This window comes from Castor canadensis, chromosome 7, assembly GCF_047511655.1.
Source record: "Castor canadensis chromosome 7, mCasCan1.hap1v2, whole genome shotgun sequence".
In the NCBI taxonomy this organism is placed as follows: Eukaryota; Metazoa; Chordata; class Mammalia; order Rodentia; family Castoridae; genus Castor; species Castor canadensis.
This window is the reverse complement of record NC_133392.1, coordinates 123,203,648-123,219,368: the sequence shown is the minus strand read 5'-3', so window position 1 is coordinate 123,219,368 and position 15,721 is coordinate 123,203,648. Positions and strand designations below refer to the sequence as shown.

At 34.7% G+C, this 15,721-nt stretch overlaps 1 protein-coding gene and 1 non-coding gene across 4 annotated transcripts in view; one reads left to right on the top strand and one right to left on the bottom strand.

Moving 5' to 3' along the window:
- The window catches only part of Faf1 (Fas associated factor 1), a 410,583-nt gene that overhangs the window by 99,084 nt on the left and 295,778 nt on the right, over positions 1-15,721 (bottom strand). For all 3 annotated transcript variants that reach the window (XM_074080173.1, XM_074080176.1, XM_074080174.1), the window contains one exon: positions 10,979-11,133. In XM_074080173.1, the coding sequence (XP_073936274.1) occupies positions 10,979-11,133 (155 nt within the window). The remainder of the gene's footprint in view (positions 1-10,978; positions 11,134-15,721) is intronic.
- Positions 8,071-8,202, top strand: LOC141425339 (small nucleolar RNA SNORA51). The gene has a single exon (XR_012450399.1). It is a non-coding gene; the product is annotated as a small nucleolar RNA SNORA51 (small nucleolar RNA).

Genomic DNA, 15,721 nt, shown 5'->3' with positions numbered 1-15,721 from the left:
AGAGAGACCATAATCCTAAATAGATGATTGGCTTTTTCTTACCACTACAGGTTGAGCAACCCTAATCCAAAAATCCCAAACCCGTCAGGTTGGCACCTCAAGAAATTTCAGATTTTTGGAGTATTTCAGATTAGGGATGATCAAATCGTTGTCTATTGCAACCAAATACTCCAACAAAATTGAGCAAAGCTGAAAATCAAATGGTTCCAGGCATTTCAAAGAAGAAACACTCGTTTGTAGTAAGAACAGAAGCATTGTTTTAAGGAGATGGAAAATAATGATAAACTTAATTTTGCTTAAATCTAGGTCCTAGAATCTTAGTTGGGAAGATAATAGAGAAAAATTAATTCAATCTCTTGCCAAATGTAGAAAGTCCTTCTCTAAGAAATGTAAATAAAAGATTTATTTTCCAAGTTCTGTATAAGAAAATGAATATATATAAAGTACTATATAATGTTTCTTCTTTGTTTTACTTTTGCCAACCAATACATGTATCTAAGGGCCTAGTAAATATTTGACAAGCTAAGATATGATTTCTGTCTTTAGGACACTAAGAATATTTTGGCTTTGACAAATCAAGGCCCTCAAGTAGTAATCTGGTATATAACTAGGACCTAGATTTAGTGGTTTGGATTACGTACTAGAGGAAAATACAGAAGGGAATGAGGGCTTTAGTGAGGGATAATTTTATACTTCAAGGTGGTGTTCCTGGACAATTATAAGGAGAAGAACCAGTTCTGTGTTTCCTAGTACCTAGCTCCTAACACATATTTGTTGTACAAATGGGCCAATTCATTCTTTAGTAACTTTTTTCTCTACTATAACAATGTTACTCACACAATTTTCCATTTTCTTTTCCAACTACTTCTGAAAACAGTTGGTCACAGTGGCTCATGCCTATAATTGTATGTACTTTGAGAGGTTGAGATTGGGAGGATCACACTTCCAGGCCAGTCCAGGTAAAAATTTCAAAAGAACCCATCTCATCCAAAAGTTGGGTGTGGTGGCATGCCCTTGTCATCCCAAGCAATGCAGGAGGTGGAGATCAGGAAGATCATGGCTCCAGACTAGCAAGGCAAAAAAGTTTGCAAGACACTATCTTAAAAAACAAAAGCTGGGCATGGCGGCATGTACCAGTCATCCCAGCGATGGTGGGAATCATAAACTAGGAGGACTGAGGTCCAGGCTGACCTGAGCAAAAAGCAAGACCCTGTCTCCTAATAAGCAGAGCAAAAAGGGCTAGAGATGTGGCTCAATCGATAGTGCACCTGCCTCACAACACAAAACCCTGAGTTCAACTCCTCCTCCCCCAACAAAGAAAGACAATGTGAATTATCACGATCTCCAGGGCCCCTTTTAGTGCTTCCATCTCCACAAGGTCAGTTGGACCCTCAAAATAGGTAGGTGTTTATCTACAAAGTTTATGATTCTAAACTCCCTTCTGATTTTTAGCAAACTGTAATTTTTATATAATTTCATTCTGTTAGCATAATGTTTCTGCAAAACATCCAATATTAGCATCCTAGAGGAAGTAAGAATTATTCCAAGTAGCATAGTGCTGTGGTTTTGGAGTAAAAAACCCTGATATTGTCATTGCTAGTTGTTCTTTGGACAATCTAATCTGTCTGAGCCTCAGCTTTCTCATCAGTAAAAAGAAGATAATTACAACTAATTTCAGAATTGATAGATGAACAACAAAAAACCTAGTACTGTTATACTACTTGCCTAATATCACCTGGTTCTTCACACTTCCAGCCTAACTGAGCCTTACTTCTTAACTGCTCATTATTTTATGATTGACATCTACCTGCCTAAACAATAAGGAAATAGTTGTATTAAGAAACACAGTTCTTTAAGAATAGCAAGTGACATATATATATGCTTTGCTTTAAGAACTAGCCAGTTAATTCTTACATAGCTTTCATAATAGCCATATGATAACTTTTTGTTGCTGAGATTATTTATTTTTATTTTTTTGAGGTACTGGGGCTTGAACTCAGGGCCTTCACCTTGACCCACTCCACCAGTCCTATTTTTGTGATGGGTTTTTTCAAGATAGGGTCTCTGGAACTATTTATCCAGGCTGGCTTCAAACCGTGAGTAGCTAGGATTACAGGCGTGAGCCACCGACACCTGGTTGTTGCTGAGATTATTACATAGTTTATTTGGGAGCTGTATGAAGACTTCAATATCTCCTTGGCTATTGTTGGGCAACATGAGCTTTTGGATTAAGGTATAGCTATCAAAGCTCCTTTATTAGTAACCTTGCATGATTCTTTTCTTAGTTGAGGTGTACAGAACAGTATATGTTAAAGAGGATTTTTTTTTTTTTTTGGTGCTGATAATGTCTTGAGGAAAAGAAAAGTATTCTGTTTAGGAATCTTCAAAATGATGCTTGACTATAGACTCAGTAGATAAATTGGCAGATAACCTTTTAAAAGAATCCCTATAGGTATCCCTTTATTTGTGAATAACACAAATCTATCCCTCTTTTCTATTCTAATTCAGAGATACAAAACATATGTTTGAGGAACCAAATCTATTTCCTAACCATTATCCAAACACTAAGAAACAGGATTCCACTTCCCAACTCTGTCTACTACAAAGTTTTCCACTTGGGGGAGGTAATATTTGCCAGATTAGATGATTAAGATACTTGGGCACTAAAATTTCCTTGATTGTCTATGCAGACTGACAAGCAAACAATAGACAAAATGTTAGAGGAGCCAGTTTCAACATGTAATTTCATATGATTCAACAAACATGCTTGTTTTATGATTTTTCTGACTGGTTTACTACCAGTATTTATGGAAGAGGAGAAATGTGCTGCTAATTTAAATGGCAATATGATTAGTAAAAAGTTTTCAGAAACAACCATGAATATAAAATTATTAATAATGACAGACTAGTTAGGAAAACAAGTGTTTTGAAACCTTTTCAATTCAAGTAAGAAAAAGAGCAAAAAACATGATAGGGATATATATTTTAAGATATTTCATTTTAGTGGAGTGTCAGTGGCTCATGCTTGTAATCCTAACTATTTGGGAAGTTTTAATTGAGAGGACTGTGCTTCAAGGTCAGCCTGGGCAGATAATTCATAAGACCCCATTTCCAAAATATCAGAGCAAAATGGACTGCAGGTTATGGCCCAAGTAGCAACCTGCAAGTGCAAAGCTCTAAGTTCAAACCTCAGTCCCCCCAAAAAAGAAAAAACATATTTCAGTCTATAAACATCTTATTTTTTAGAATTTACTTCATTAGATAACTCACATTTTGTAATTTTTATAAATAATGCATCTAGAACCTCTAGTAGTCATAGCTTTTTGAACCTGCATATTCAAAAATACAAAGTGACAAGCTTTTGAGGATGAATATTTGTACATACTATATATGAATATACCACATAGGGCCACAAAACAGGACAGATAAAATGGTGCCAAGACACTATTACACTCAAACTTCATGTATCTTTAGAAGGTAGGTGATGATTCTTTTAATTCTCTGACTCTCATAATTAAGATAGCTAGAATATTCAAAACATAAGAGTACTTAGGAGTAAGACCAAAGAGAAGATGCACAGAGTAACAACGAAGAACTAACCTGGGCATAGTGGCTCATACCTATAATACTAGCTACTTGGGAGTAAGAAATCAGAAGGACTGTGGTTTGATGCCAGCCCAGGAAAAAAGTTAGTGAGACCCCATTTCAACCAATTAAAAAGTTGGGTGCAGTAGCACATCTATTAACCCAGCTATGTAGGAGGCATAAATAGGATTGTAGTCCAGGCTGGCCCAGGCAAAAATTTGAGACCTTATATGAAAAATAACTAAAGCAAAAGGGGCTGGGGCATGGCTTAAGTGATAGAGTGTTTGCCTACTTGGCACAAGACCCTGTGTTCAAACCCTAGTACCACCAATGCTATCCCCCCAAAAACCCCAACCAAAGAAACAAAAAACAAAAGAAAGCTCTAGTGCATGAGAAAAATAGAATTTGATAAAAATTTATAAAAGTGTTCTTTTGGACTGGTTTATCAATAGTATTACAATTGTATTTTTTTTCTAAGAGTAGTTTTCATATATACTGTCCACTGACAACTGCATCTGAGTTAAATACATATTTTTGAATAGCCTTAATTAGATTAATATGGAGGAAAAATAGGCTCTTCTCCTATAAAGTGCTTTGAGTCAGATATAATGTATACACTACCGGGCAGTTAGAATTGTAGGACCAGGTAGTAGTGTGTAAAGTATCTAAATTAGGGCAAAAAGGGTTTTTACACTGTTAGTTTTAAATGACCTCAAAGGATATTTTAAAAAGTTTAATTGAAAAAGAAGGAAGAATACATTATAGACCATTTAGTCATCATCTACATCATAGAGACTGGCTTGTTGTTAGTAGTAAGAGGCCATCATATTTTCTCCATTCCCTCTCTCGTTTCCTTTCAGTACTATTAGGAAACTATTCACAAGTGCACTCCTGGACAATGCTAAGCAGTAATTATGACTAGCTGACAAAGAGATATGAACAATTACTGAGCCCATTTTGAAACCCTACACTAATAAAGTCATTAGATGCTGCCCTTGCCATGATCTTTCTAAAAGCTTCTGAAGTTACAAGAACACACAGCATTGTTTGCAGGGACAATTGCTGCTGGCAGAACGCAAACCTTGAGTTAAACCATGCTGCAAATTGATCTTGACATTCTGTTAAGACCGCCACTAAAAATCAAAAGCAGAGGAGAAAAGGAGAAAATGAGTGGGTAGGATGTAATCATGGAACAGGAGGGGTTCCTCCTCACCTTCTCTCCTCCCTCTTCACAAAACAAACCAGTGAGAAAATGACAAACTCTCCTGGTGTTTTGGAACCTTTATTTTAAAGTATTAATTAAGTCCTTGACCTGGGATGTTTAGGATGGCAATACACTTCCTTTAAAAGTACTGGAAGGAAAATGTTGCACAAAGGAAAAAAGAAATTTGGGGAAAATAATATGGAAATCTGGCATGAAGACTCTGGAAGTCTTAGTACCCTGACCACAACATGTTCATATTATCAGCTACTTCTGCAGAATCCATATTTGCTCTTAGGGTACCAGATGGAAATTAACACTCCTTGGGTTTTCCATGCAGATTCCATACCTGGGCCATATTTGCTGGATCAAACGGAAGTATAGACTTAGAGTAACCTGGTTAGTGGGTTTCAACCAGGCATGAACCATTGAGTAGTTTGAAACTAAAGGTAAGTCACTGTGAATATGGCTAATTACTGAGGTGGAAAGTACAGATGAAGACAACCTACAGATAAGTATTTTAAGTCAATTAACTCTTTCCAAAGATTAAGTAATGTGGAAAACTATTACTTGAATATTAAGGCTAACAAGTACCTGTCAGCATAGCAGTGGAAGTTTGCAGTGACCTGAAATACTGAACCTAACGGCAGTAAGTTCAAATGTTAATATCCACAGGCAAAAGAATTATGTCTGTGAACACTGGTACTATATCTACAAAATTTAACACAATGCTATTATATGTTATGTGCAATCTAGGCACCATCAGAAATTCCAAAAGGACTGTTTGTAGTTACTCTAAAACACTTTACAGAAATAGTGTGCAATGCCTGACTTAACACTTTGTAGCATGCACAATGATGTGCAAAACATTTTTACCTCAGAAACTTACATATAAGCAACTAGTTCTTCAGTACTCGTAGCTTGCTGATTACCCAGTTGGCACTATCCTAGTCAAATTCAATGTCTGATTTTAAGTTTTCTATAATTAGTCTACACCAGCACTAATATTTGCCTTGTGGGCAAACAACCAGATCACGAGAGATACCTACTAACCTCCTGGTTAATACTGTAGCTTGCTGTGCCATATATGATTAAGCCTTCCTTGATGAAGCAACTTCAATCACAAACCTACTCAAAATGCAGAACACTTGTGCAATTGTTCCCATGCATCCAAGGGGTGTCCAAATAACTTTAATAAGAGGAAACAAATTAATACTTATATAGTATTATCTATAGCTAATTCTGATTGCGCTCAAGTGGAAGCCAGGCACATCTCACCCTGTAGGATGTTTACTTTAATCAATACTATAATTGCAGAAGGTCAGTATCATCCCAGAATGGCCCAATTTGAGTGGCCAATTGCTTTTGGGAATATCATAGAGACTTGATGAAACCTGCAGAAAAAAAAAAACAAAAACCAAAAACTCTGGAACCACCAGGTGAACTCATCTAGGTTGGAATTCAAGTTACTTTCCAGATGGCCCCAGAGTATCTGGGGCATATAAGCATAGACCATGATATTCTGGGACCAGAAGACAAAGTATTCAGTGTGGTCATTTTGTAAGAAAATAAAGGCTTTAGTTTTATTAGTCCTGTTAGTGGCTACATGGGAAGATCACACATGTAGTAGTATTTCCAATGCCCTTGCTACTACTCAAGGTGGTTCTCTCTTATCCACTATTTTTCAATAAGCCTGTAAGAGATTATTTGCTAAGTACCAATATAGCACCTTCTTTTTTATAAAAGACTCTGTGTAAAGCAAAGGAATTATAGACATAGCACCTCAGGGGGGTGACAACTTAGTAGGGAGATAGATAATAACCATATGATATAATAAGTGCTATAGTGATAGGGGGATATATAGAAAGTCCATTTTAGCCCAGGATGAGGAAATGCAAGCCTTTTTGAAAGTGTTATCTATTCTAAAATTTAAGAAATTATTCTTTCACAGCTAAGTATTCATTCACTAAGAATACATTGTACTCAAATTATTTTTATTGTATTAGTTGAATCCATGATGGCTTTCTACATGTTTTATATCCAAAGAGATAGATCTCTGCTCAACTGATTTCTTATAAGCATATAACAATACTGGGATGAATCAATACCAAACCTTCTTTGGATCTGTCCATTCCAGTTGGTTGACCATAATCCTTAATCTGGTTTAGACTATACAGGATTACATTAGCTGGCTCCTTCTCTTCTTTATCTCTTCTACAATTATCTGAACCACTGACAGTTCATTCCAAACATACTTAATTATGATGCTTTAAATGCCAACACCATTTTATAAAGAATAGCAAGATCTTCACCTCAACAGATTGGGAATATTACAATATGAAACTGGCTGAAGAGAAAGAGTAAAATTCTAATTTCATCTTTGTGTGTGTCATTTCTTTCAAATTCTCTGTGACCCCCTCCTGTATAGCAACTCACTCTGAAATTCACTCCTGAAGAAATTTGCACTCTATCAATCTAAAGACTAGAAAGAATTTTCTGCCTGTTGCTTTAAGAATGCTCCTAAAATCAACATAGACAAAGCAAGTCAACAAGATGACTACAGAATTTTCTGAGAAATTCCATTTAAATACACAACACTGAAATTATAAGCAACATTCTTAGATGGAACTATATGTATAGATTTATTTGCTAATACTTACAGAGCTCTGTTCTCCTAGGATTTTTTTTTAAAAAGTAACAATTCAATGAGACAAATAAAATAAAGAGGCCCTTCTAGGAGATCACAATTTAGCAAGGGAGAAGACAGACACTAATCATTACTACTAAAATTTTAATTTCTAAGTTCAAATTTGGAATATTCCATGATCAATTTACATATTATTCCAATGTATTTGATTCAGACATGGGTTGGTCAATCTACGTATGTAACTGAGAAAATTATTAGAATCATTAAGAAGTGGAAAATCCAAATCATTAACATCACAGGGCTATGACAGTCTATAGAAATCTGTTTCTTAGATAGGTATGGTAGCCCACACTTGAAATTCTAGCACTCAGGAGGCTGAGGCAGGAGGATAAAGAATTCAAGTCCAGGTTGGGCTTCATGGCAAGATCTTATCTCAGCAACAACAACAACAACAAAAAATGTGTTTCTTTTTAAAATTTTAGTTTGTTGGAGAAAATCAGGAAATTTTATTTATAATAGTGACAGTCATTCTTCACTTCTACACACATAAGAGATTCACAGTAAATTGTTATCGGAAGACTAACATTTCTTTAGGCTCAGTCAGAGTATGAGTATTCCTTAAGCAAAAATATATTCAAGCCTTCAGGTGCTTACCACAGGCTGTGTTCTTACACCGACTGTATAGAAGGAGGAGGCAAAGTAAACCTACCCCATATACACCTCAGCCCAGGCCCTGTGCCTAGTCTGTATTGTGAATGGGGACACATGGAGTAGGAGAAAAAAAAAAAAAATATATATATATATATATTTACTCAGCAAGCTCCTTCCCATATTGGACAAGAATGTCTAGAGATGTAACATCTCTGAAAGCCACTAAGAAAGCTTTCATGCTAAACAGCTGGCCCAAGATGCTCTAATTTATATTATTTGTCTAAATAGGATAGCCAGATATGGGACCAGAAAAACTATCTATAGGAATTTTTTTCTAAATGATTATATCTGTCATAAAATAATCACAGTTAAATCAAAACCTACAGCAACAGTCTTACTTCCAATACCTAGAAATCTCTTTAAAATCTTCAGATATTAATATGTTCCTTTTCAGTTCTGCAGTAATATGCAAATGATGGCAAAACAACCTTTGATATGTACTCTACTGGTTAGTAAGTACTAGTGCAAGTAGTCTTTTTGAATTGAGAATGAAAATCAGAGGTTTTGTTAGTAAAGTTAAAAGCATCAAGGAATAATGCAATCAATTTTCACAATAAACCTCTTTGGATAAATGTGGTATAAAAATCCAAGAAAGATCATTCATCAGGAAACCCAATTAGATAATTTTTGTCAGATGAATCTATGATAGGTAATAAGGAAATTGTGGTTATGGTAATTCTTTTTCTAAGACAATAAATCAGCCTACTTATTTCCCTTACAGTTTCATATATCAAAGAAAACCCACTTTTACTCTCTCTGGGATATGCTATTCTAATGAATTTTCATCTTGTAAGTTTTCATCTTCATAAAATATTTTTACATTTGCCTTAATAATAATGATGGAATATCAAAAATAGCTGTCATTCTATTTGTTATTTTAGTGTAGAGAAATGAAACACCTTAACTTAAAATAGTATTTAATTTGTAACATGAACAGAGTTAGATTTTGATTCAGTATACCAATTATCTTAGGTGCTAGAAATAATTCCATTCACTACACCACTGTTTGTGGGTGATATCAATATTTATTAAGTCGAATTCCTAGATGCTTCTATTTTCAGTCTTTAGTGTCACTTCTTTTTATTCTTATGACAGTTAAGAATTTTAAAAACTGTAGACTGAAATATCCTATCATACTTCATAGTCAGTCCTGCAATTCATTGATAAATACTCTAAAGCCTTAAACAAGGTCTTTATTTAGTGTTTTTAAAAAAGTGTCATAAGGAGTTAATAGGACACAGCTGTACTGGCTCTTTCTAATAAGCAGCTTCTGTCGCTTTGGTCACCACAGGTGTCTCTGTAACCTGCAAACTCTTATTACTAGTGTATCAAAGTTGTGCTACTTAACAGACATCTTTAGTAAAACATAACAAAGCAATTACATGGCTGTTGATTGCCAGTTATAAAAAAAAAAACCCTCAAACACTGTTTTTCAAAAGAAACTACACTGCAATTTTTTGTCATTGTAAAATAAAAGGAACTACGGAATTAAATGGAGGATAGAACAAAATAACAGCAGGTAGCCCACTGAACTTAGCCACTACAGATGGTTTAGAAATAGTGTTTCCTTCTCCATCAAGTTGTGGATAAAAGGAAAGGAGGAGATTCCTTACTGCCAGTGAATGGCGAAAGATTTAGCCAAGTCTCCAGTCTATGTATTTTTGCCTCATGAAAGACCTTCGATGCCGCATTTTTATCTGTTTTTGGCACTGCTTTTCATCACCTTTAACTGAGTGTGAATAATAACCTGATTTAATTTAAACAAATACAGGTGCTAAAGGTTCTTTATTTATGTATAACAAGGAACATTTCCAAGGCAGAACAAAGTCATCCTAGGAAATTTCCTAACCATTTGCTTAAAGAAATGAAGTATTAGATAAAGAAATTGCTTTAACATTCTTTTGCCTCACATTTAAGGGAAAAAATCATCCTTCTTTTCAGATTCAGATTACATTAAATGAAGTCTGAATGATGATCAAAACTTAAGTGAGCCATAAAATAGTAAAAAGACAAATCAGATGATTTCTAATTGTTCCATAATCGCTTAAATTAGGTAACTATAATAGGCTTGCCTTGAAATGAATTAATTTAATCTCCCTCTTTATAAGACAGCAGTCTGTGATTATGACTGTGTTAACACACCCAAAGTAGTATCATGAGATGTATTGCCACATGTGTAATTAAACATGATGAAATTATACTTCAGATAGGAAACTAAAAGAGGCAAAGAATTATTCATCACTTATAGATATTATGGTTAGCAAATTAAGTAAACCTATACTGACAACTAGGCAAGGGACTTTTTTTTTCCCAATTGAGAATATGGATGCATTGCTGGCTGTGTGCAAAAGAATGTGTGCATTAAAGCGATTACATCAATTAGCATATGCTAGAGTTAAGCTATTGCCAACTCCACTGGACTAGTTCAGAATGTTCTGCCTTCTTCACCGAAGTTATTAAAAAATAAACATAGTACTAGGATTACATATTAGGCTTGCTTTGCCTTTTATGAACATAATGACAACATTGATTTTCTTTCAATAATCAGCAATTTATTAGAAATGTATTATATCTGTCTTGGAAAAGCAGGAAAATTACATTTATATTTTCAAGTTATTCTTGAACTTAAACAAGAGTCTTTATATAAGTTAAGATATATTTTCACAATTGTAAATAATTGCATGTGTGAGCTATAACGAATAGGTTTTATTTAACAAAATGTAATGAAAGAGAATTTAATGAATTTAAAAAATGTTTATGATTATAGAAGTCAAACACAATAACTTTTTTGTTAAATAGATGCCCAACTTATAACTTGTGAACAACAGTATTACCTTGCTCTGTTGGTGTCCTTTGTCAGATCCCAAGCCCAGGTTATAAAATTTTGACTTAAATAAGAAACAATGGATTCAGCACAAAGCATTTGTGAGCAGAACACGTTGGTTAGTACACTTTCATCGTGGTGGAGGTAGATAGCAAGAAGCTTTCTCTAAAAAGAGGAGAAAAAACAGATTAATTAAAATATCCACTAACATAAGATGTCATGAATTTTGGAGAGCCAAAATCAATGTATATGAACAGCAAAGACAAAAATTTAATGCTATTCCCTAAAAAGAGTAACTTACATTTAGAGCTCTCAGTGTATCTAGTAGTATGAATAAAGTTTGCTTCCTTACATTGTAAAGAGGCTAGGCTGTTTATATATAGTTTTACAGACTGCTATCTCAGATTTGTTAACATAGGCAAGCCCATCCTAAGACGAAATTGACACAGAACTGCATTTTCTTTAAATAAAATGGATTTATCATTCTTCACATTTAACATATACTTTATATGTAAAGAGAAATATTAGCTCTATAAACTATTCAACTGCACAGAGAAAAATACTCATTAAGACTGGCTGACAAAAATCTTTCTTACATATTGTTCTTAATCTGAATGCTGAATAGGCCCTTCTTGAAAGGAGAATGTCTGAAATAAAGTTTTGTTTTAGTATCACAGGTAATTTCAAAGTCTTAACATGTTTCCATATTAAAATCCTTATTTAAGAGCATGTAACATTTAATTGTTATTGGAAACGATAACATAAAAATTTCAGTTCACATTTTTTAGTCTATATTTAAAGAAAAGTCCAATGTGGTTTCTCATATGAAAAACAATTCTTTCACCTTTGCCATGATAAAACTTGCCTTTGTAAAAATGAGATTTGTTTTCTTAAAAGTGTCCTCTGTCATAGTCAATAAAATAACTGAAATAAACAAGATAATTTGCAACATGTCAGCTTTAACAATGACAACTGAAGAACCTAAATACTTGTTGACTAACTTCCTGGTACTTATAAAAGAGCTGAGTTTAAGAAATGTCAGTTATTGGGAAAAAGATAAAATTTTAGGATAAAGACAACATACCAACCGATCTGAATAATTCTGCCAAAGGAAAATTTCAAGGAAGCTTGAGGGCCTTTCTCTTTATATTAAATAAGGATGTGATGACAGTAAATGAAAATTTGCTGTGTGGGATTCTAAACAAAAGAAAGACATCTATAGAAAAACATAAGGCTCATGCTGTTTCATGAAAGGCTAAGTAAATCTGATGCCTCGAACTATCCTGCTAAAGAACTGAAATTATAATAATAATAGAAAAGCAATCATTAAAATGATTTTCTTCAAAGGAAAATTTTTTACAGTGAAGAACAGCTAGATAGAGGTAGATAGGTAGAATAAGATTTCAAAAGTTATGAATGGATTTACTTTTGAATAAGATTTCAAAAGTACTGTTAGTTACTTTTGCAACTGTTATCTACATTACCCTCCAGAATAAACCAGTAAAAATAGGTACTTTAAACCTCATTAACATATGAGGAAACTGAAGTTTAGAAAGTTGACTTGTCCAAAAGTCCAAAGCTAGTTAGGATGAACTACATACAGGTGGGATTGGAACTCAGATTGTCTGAATCCAAATTTAGTGTTCCTTTTTTATATTACTGTAATAGCAGGGAAATCAGCCATATAGTAGTCAAGACATGTAGGAGCACTTATCTAATATAACAAGAGTTCTACACTTCAGAGACAGCTTGTAACTAGAGTAAGGATAAGACTCCTGGGTATAAACAGCTCAGCTCAACCTATCCTGATTCTGTGTTAATTCATTTATTCATTCATTCAACAAACATTTGTTGTGTCAGGCCTAGCAAGGAACATAGGCAATAAAATGGTGAACAAGAAAGATTCAGGGTTTCTTCATTTATGGTGATGTCTGCAGGCAACAGTAGCTGGGCTTTTAGCAAGTTTGTAATCAGATATATTATTGGAGAGGTGCTTATCTAGTAAATCCCAACTCATCCTTTAAGGCTGACAGCAAATGCTTCCATGAAACCTTTCCTGATTCCTTCAGGCAGAGTTAAGAGCTTCCTTTTCTGGGCCTCTAGCTCTTCTCCTTAGTATTATAATTGTTTACCAGTGTCTCCTGAAGAGTAAGTCTCTCATGGGTCAGGAATGGACCTTTTAGTATTCTTTACATCCTTAAACTAGCATAGGTCTGAGTTGTTTGGTCAAAGAAATTTGAACACTGATGTTATAACCACAGCCTCCTGGCAAAAAAAGATACCAATGGCAGTGACAAATGTTAAAATCAGTTTTATTAAATGAATCAAGAATCTGCTGTTTTAGGAAAAGGAACATCAATCTGTAAGCACTAACAAATTCAGAGCTCTTCTTCTCAGGAGCTCTCTAGCTGAACAGACAGACAGATGTCAACCTCTAATTCGCCTTGATGGTATCTCAGCAACTACATTTAATGAATGGAGACAGTGGGAAAAAGAGAGCAGTCCACTTTTAAATCAGCATATTTCTAACCAAACAATAGCAATGGCTAAATCTTTAAAATGCTTACTTCTCTCAAGAACACTGCAATGGAACATTTAGACTTTGGGAAAGAGATTAGTGATTTACATTGCTATCTTACTGATTTAATTTAAATGCTCTTCCAAACCAAACACACATGTGACGGAGAGGCTACTAAGAAACCCAACATGCAGAGTTCCCTATAAGTGCAGCCGACAGTGTTGACTGAAACTAAACTTGGAAATCCAGGGCACTAATGCACAATATCAAGCAATAAAACAGCATCTCTTTGGCAATATTTAATTTAAAAAAGAAGAAAGAGGCAGGCGAAGATCAGGCACTGTCTGTTTTGGAGGATCAACCATTCTGCATTTCAAAGCATTGGTCCCTGCAATATCCAGGTTACTGTGCTAGAATCTCGACTATTATATCGCAGTTGTGAGAGGGAGGGCAAAGATGTGTTTACTCAGTGATTAGGCCCTTAGAATAAGCCTCTAGCTCCTAGAGAGACAGCTCACCACTTATTCATTTGGGCCAATTCACAAAGCCTAGGAAGATTAAACATCCATGCTGAGAAGACAAGCGAATGCAGACGGTGAAAAAGAAATAAAAATTCTTTAAAAACTCTGAGATGACTTCATTATTTTTCCACAAGGAAACTTTAGGAAAGTGTTTAGTTAGAGAAAAACCCACATTGACCTCTCTCTAAACCCTTAATCTTTCCTTTGTGGTGGCACTGCTTTGTGGTAAGCGACTGGCTCGCCTCGCCCCTCTTTTCACTGGAAGCCTAGAGAAAAAAGGCTCTGGAGAAACAGTTTTCGTTCCAGGGACACAAACCCCTGACACTGTTAAACATAAGATGCCAGGAAAACACATTTAAAAAAAATTCCCACTTTAAGCTCAAAATGGAATGTGAGAAAGATGGTAAAGTGTATCAGAAGAGAATCTTCAGGCTGTGGGGATATTCCCATAGTAGTTTTCAAAAAGGAAACAGAATAATCTTAAAATAATCTTGTCTTTCTGGCATAACAAGCTTTCAACAAAAAAATATTTTCATCTGCTATTTTGACAATAAGTAAGCAAAATATGCAAATGTTACCAAATTTAGGATATAAAAATCTGATTAAATTAAAGGCATAGATAAACTCCAAACTCAGATTTCTGATTATCTTAATGAGCTCAAAAGCACAGGCTAAAACAGTAAGAATTAAGTTTAGCAAATCGAACAATTTTGGAGAGAGATGAAATTACAAAATAATCAGAAAACTGCCTTTGTGAAGAAAGGGCATTTAGTACACAGACGGAGCATAAGAAAATGTTTTGTTTTCCATTACTATAACCAGTTTTTCCTTTGACCCATTAATAATTTAGTTCAATAACATTTACAGAGTGCTATGTGTTAGGCATTGAAAATATAAACTAAGTAAGATAAAGTTCCCTTGCTCTTAAAGTATTGAGAGGAAGAGAGGATATGTGAGGAAGTAAACATCTAAATGTTGTGCCATATAACAAGTGATAATACTGAGGCATTAAAATGACTATATTTTATTTGTCCTTTCTAATTTAGGAGAGGGTCTAAATCTGATACAGCACAAAGGCAAGCAACCCAGCTTTACTATCCTCACACTACCTTTTTTGTTAACACAATGTAAAGAAACGTCTCTAAGCTTTAAAGTAAGAGAACGCTGTTTTAAACCCAGGTCTGTCACCTTTCAGCTGTATAATGGGGTGTGGTGAGGGGTAAACTGCATTTCTGAGGATTGTGGACAAAGTAGGTTAATTGCCTATTACTATGCTGGGCCCATATAAAAGGTAGCTGATAGGATGAATATTCCAGAACTATCCACGCAAAATAAAGAGTTTTGAAAGCAATTCCAAGAGAAATCATAGCCATGAAAATGTACTAAAGATTCAGCAGCTCTTTGGATTTTCCTACTGGCAACAGTATCTGGGATGCTTACTGTGCCTTTATTGCCTCACTAATCTTCACATTCAAATCCAGAAGCTAAGACACTAAGTCAATGCTTAGGTAAATGTCCAGCTGACAGCAACCAATATGACTTGGCCTTGACTATGGTAGCTATCATATTTAAACACTTAATACCACACAACCATAGAACATTAGAACTAGAAGAAAAGAGCTATGATTCAAAATAAGCTAAGCATACAGGAAATATTTGCTGATAGGCTAAAAAAGAAGTTGTTTCTTTTCAAATATCAGAATATCCTTAGTCT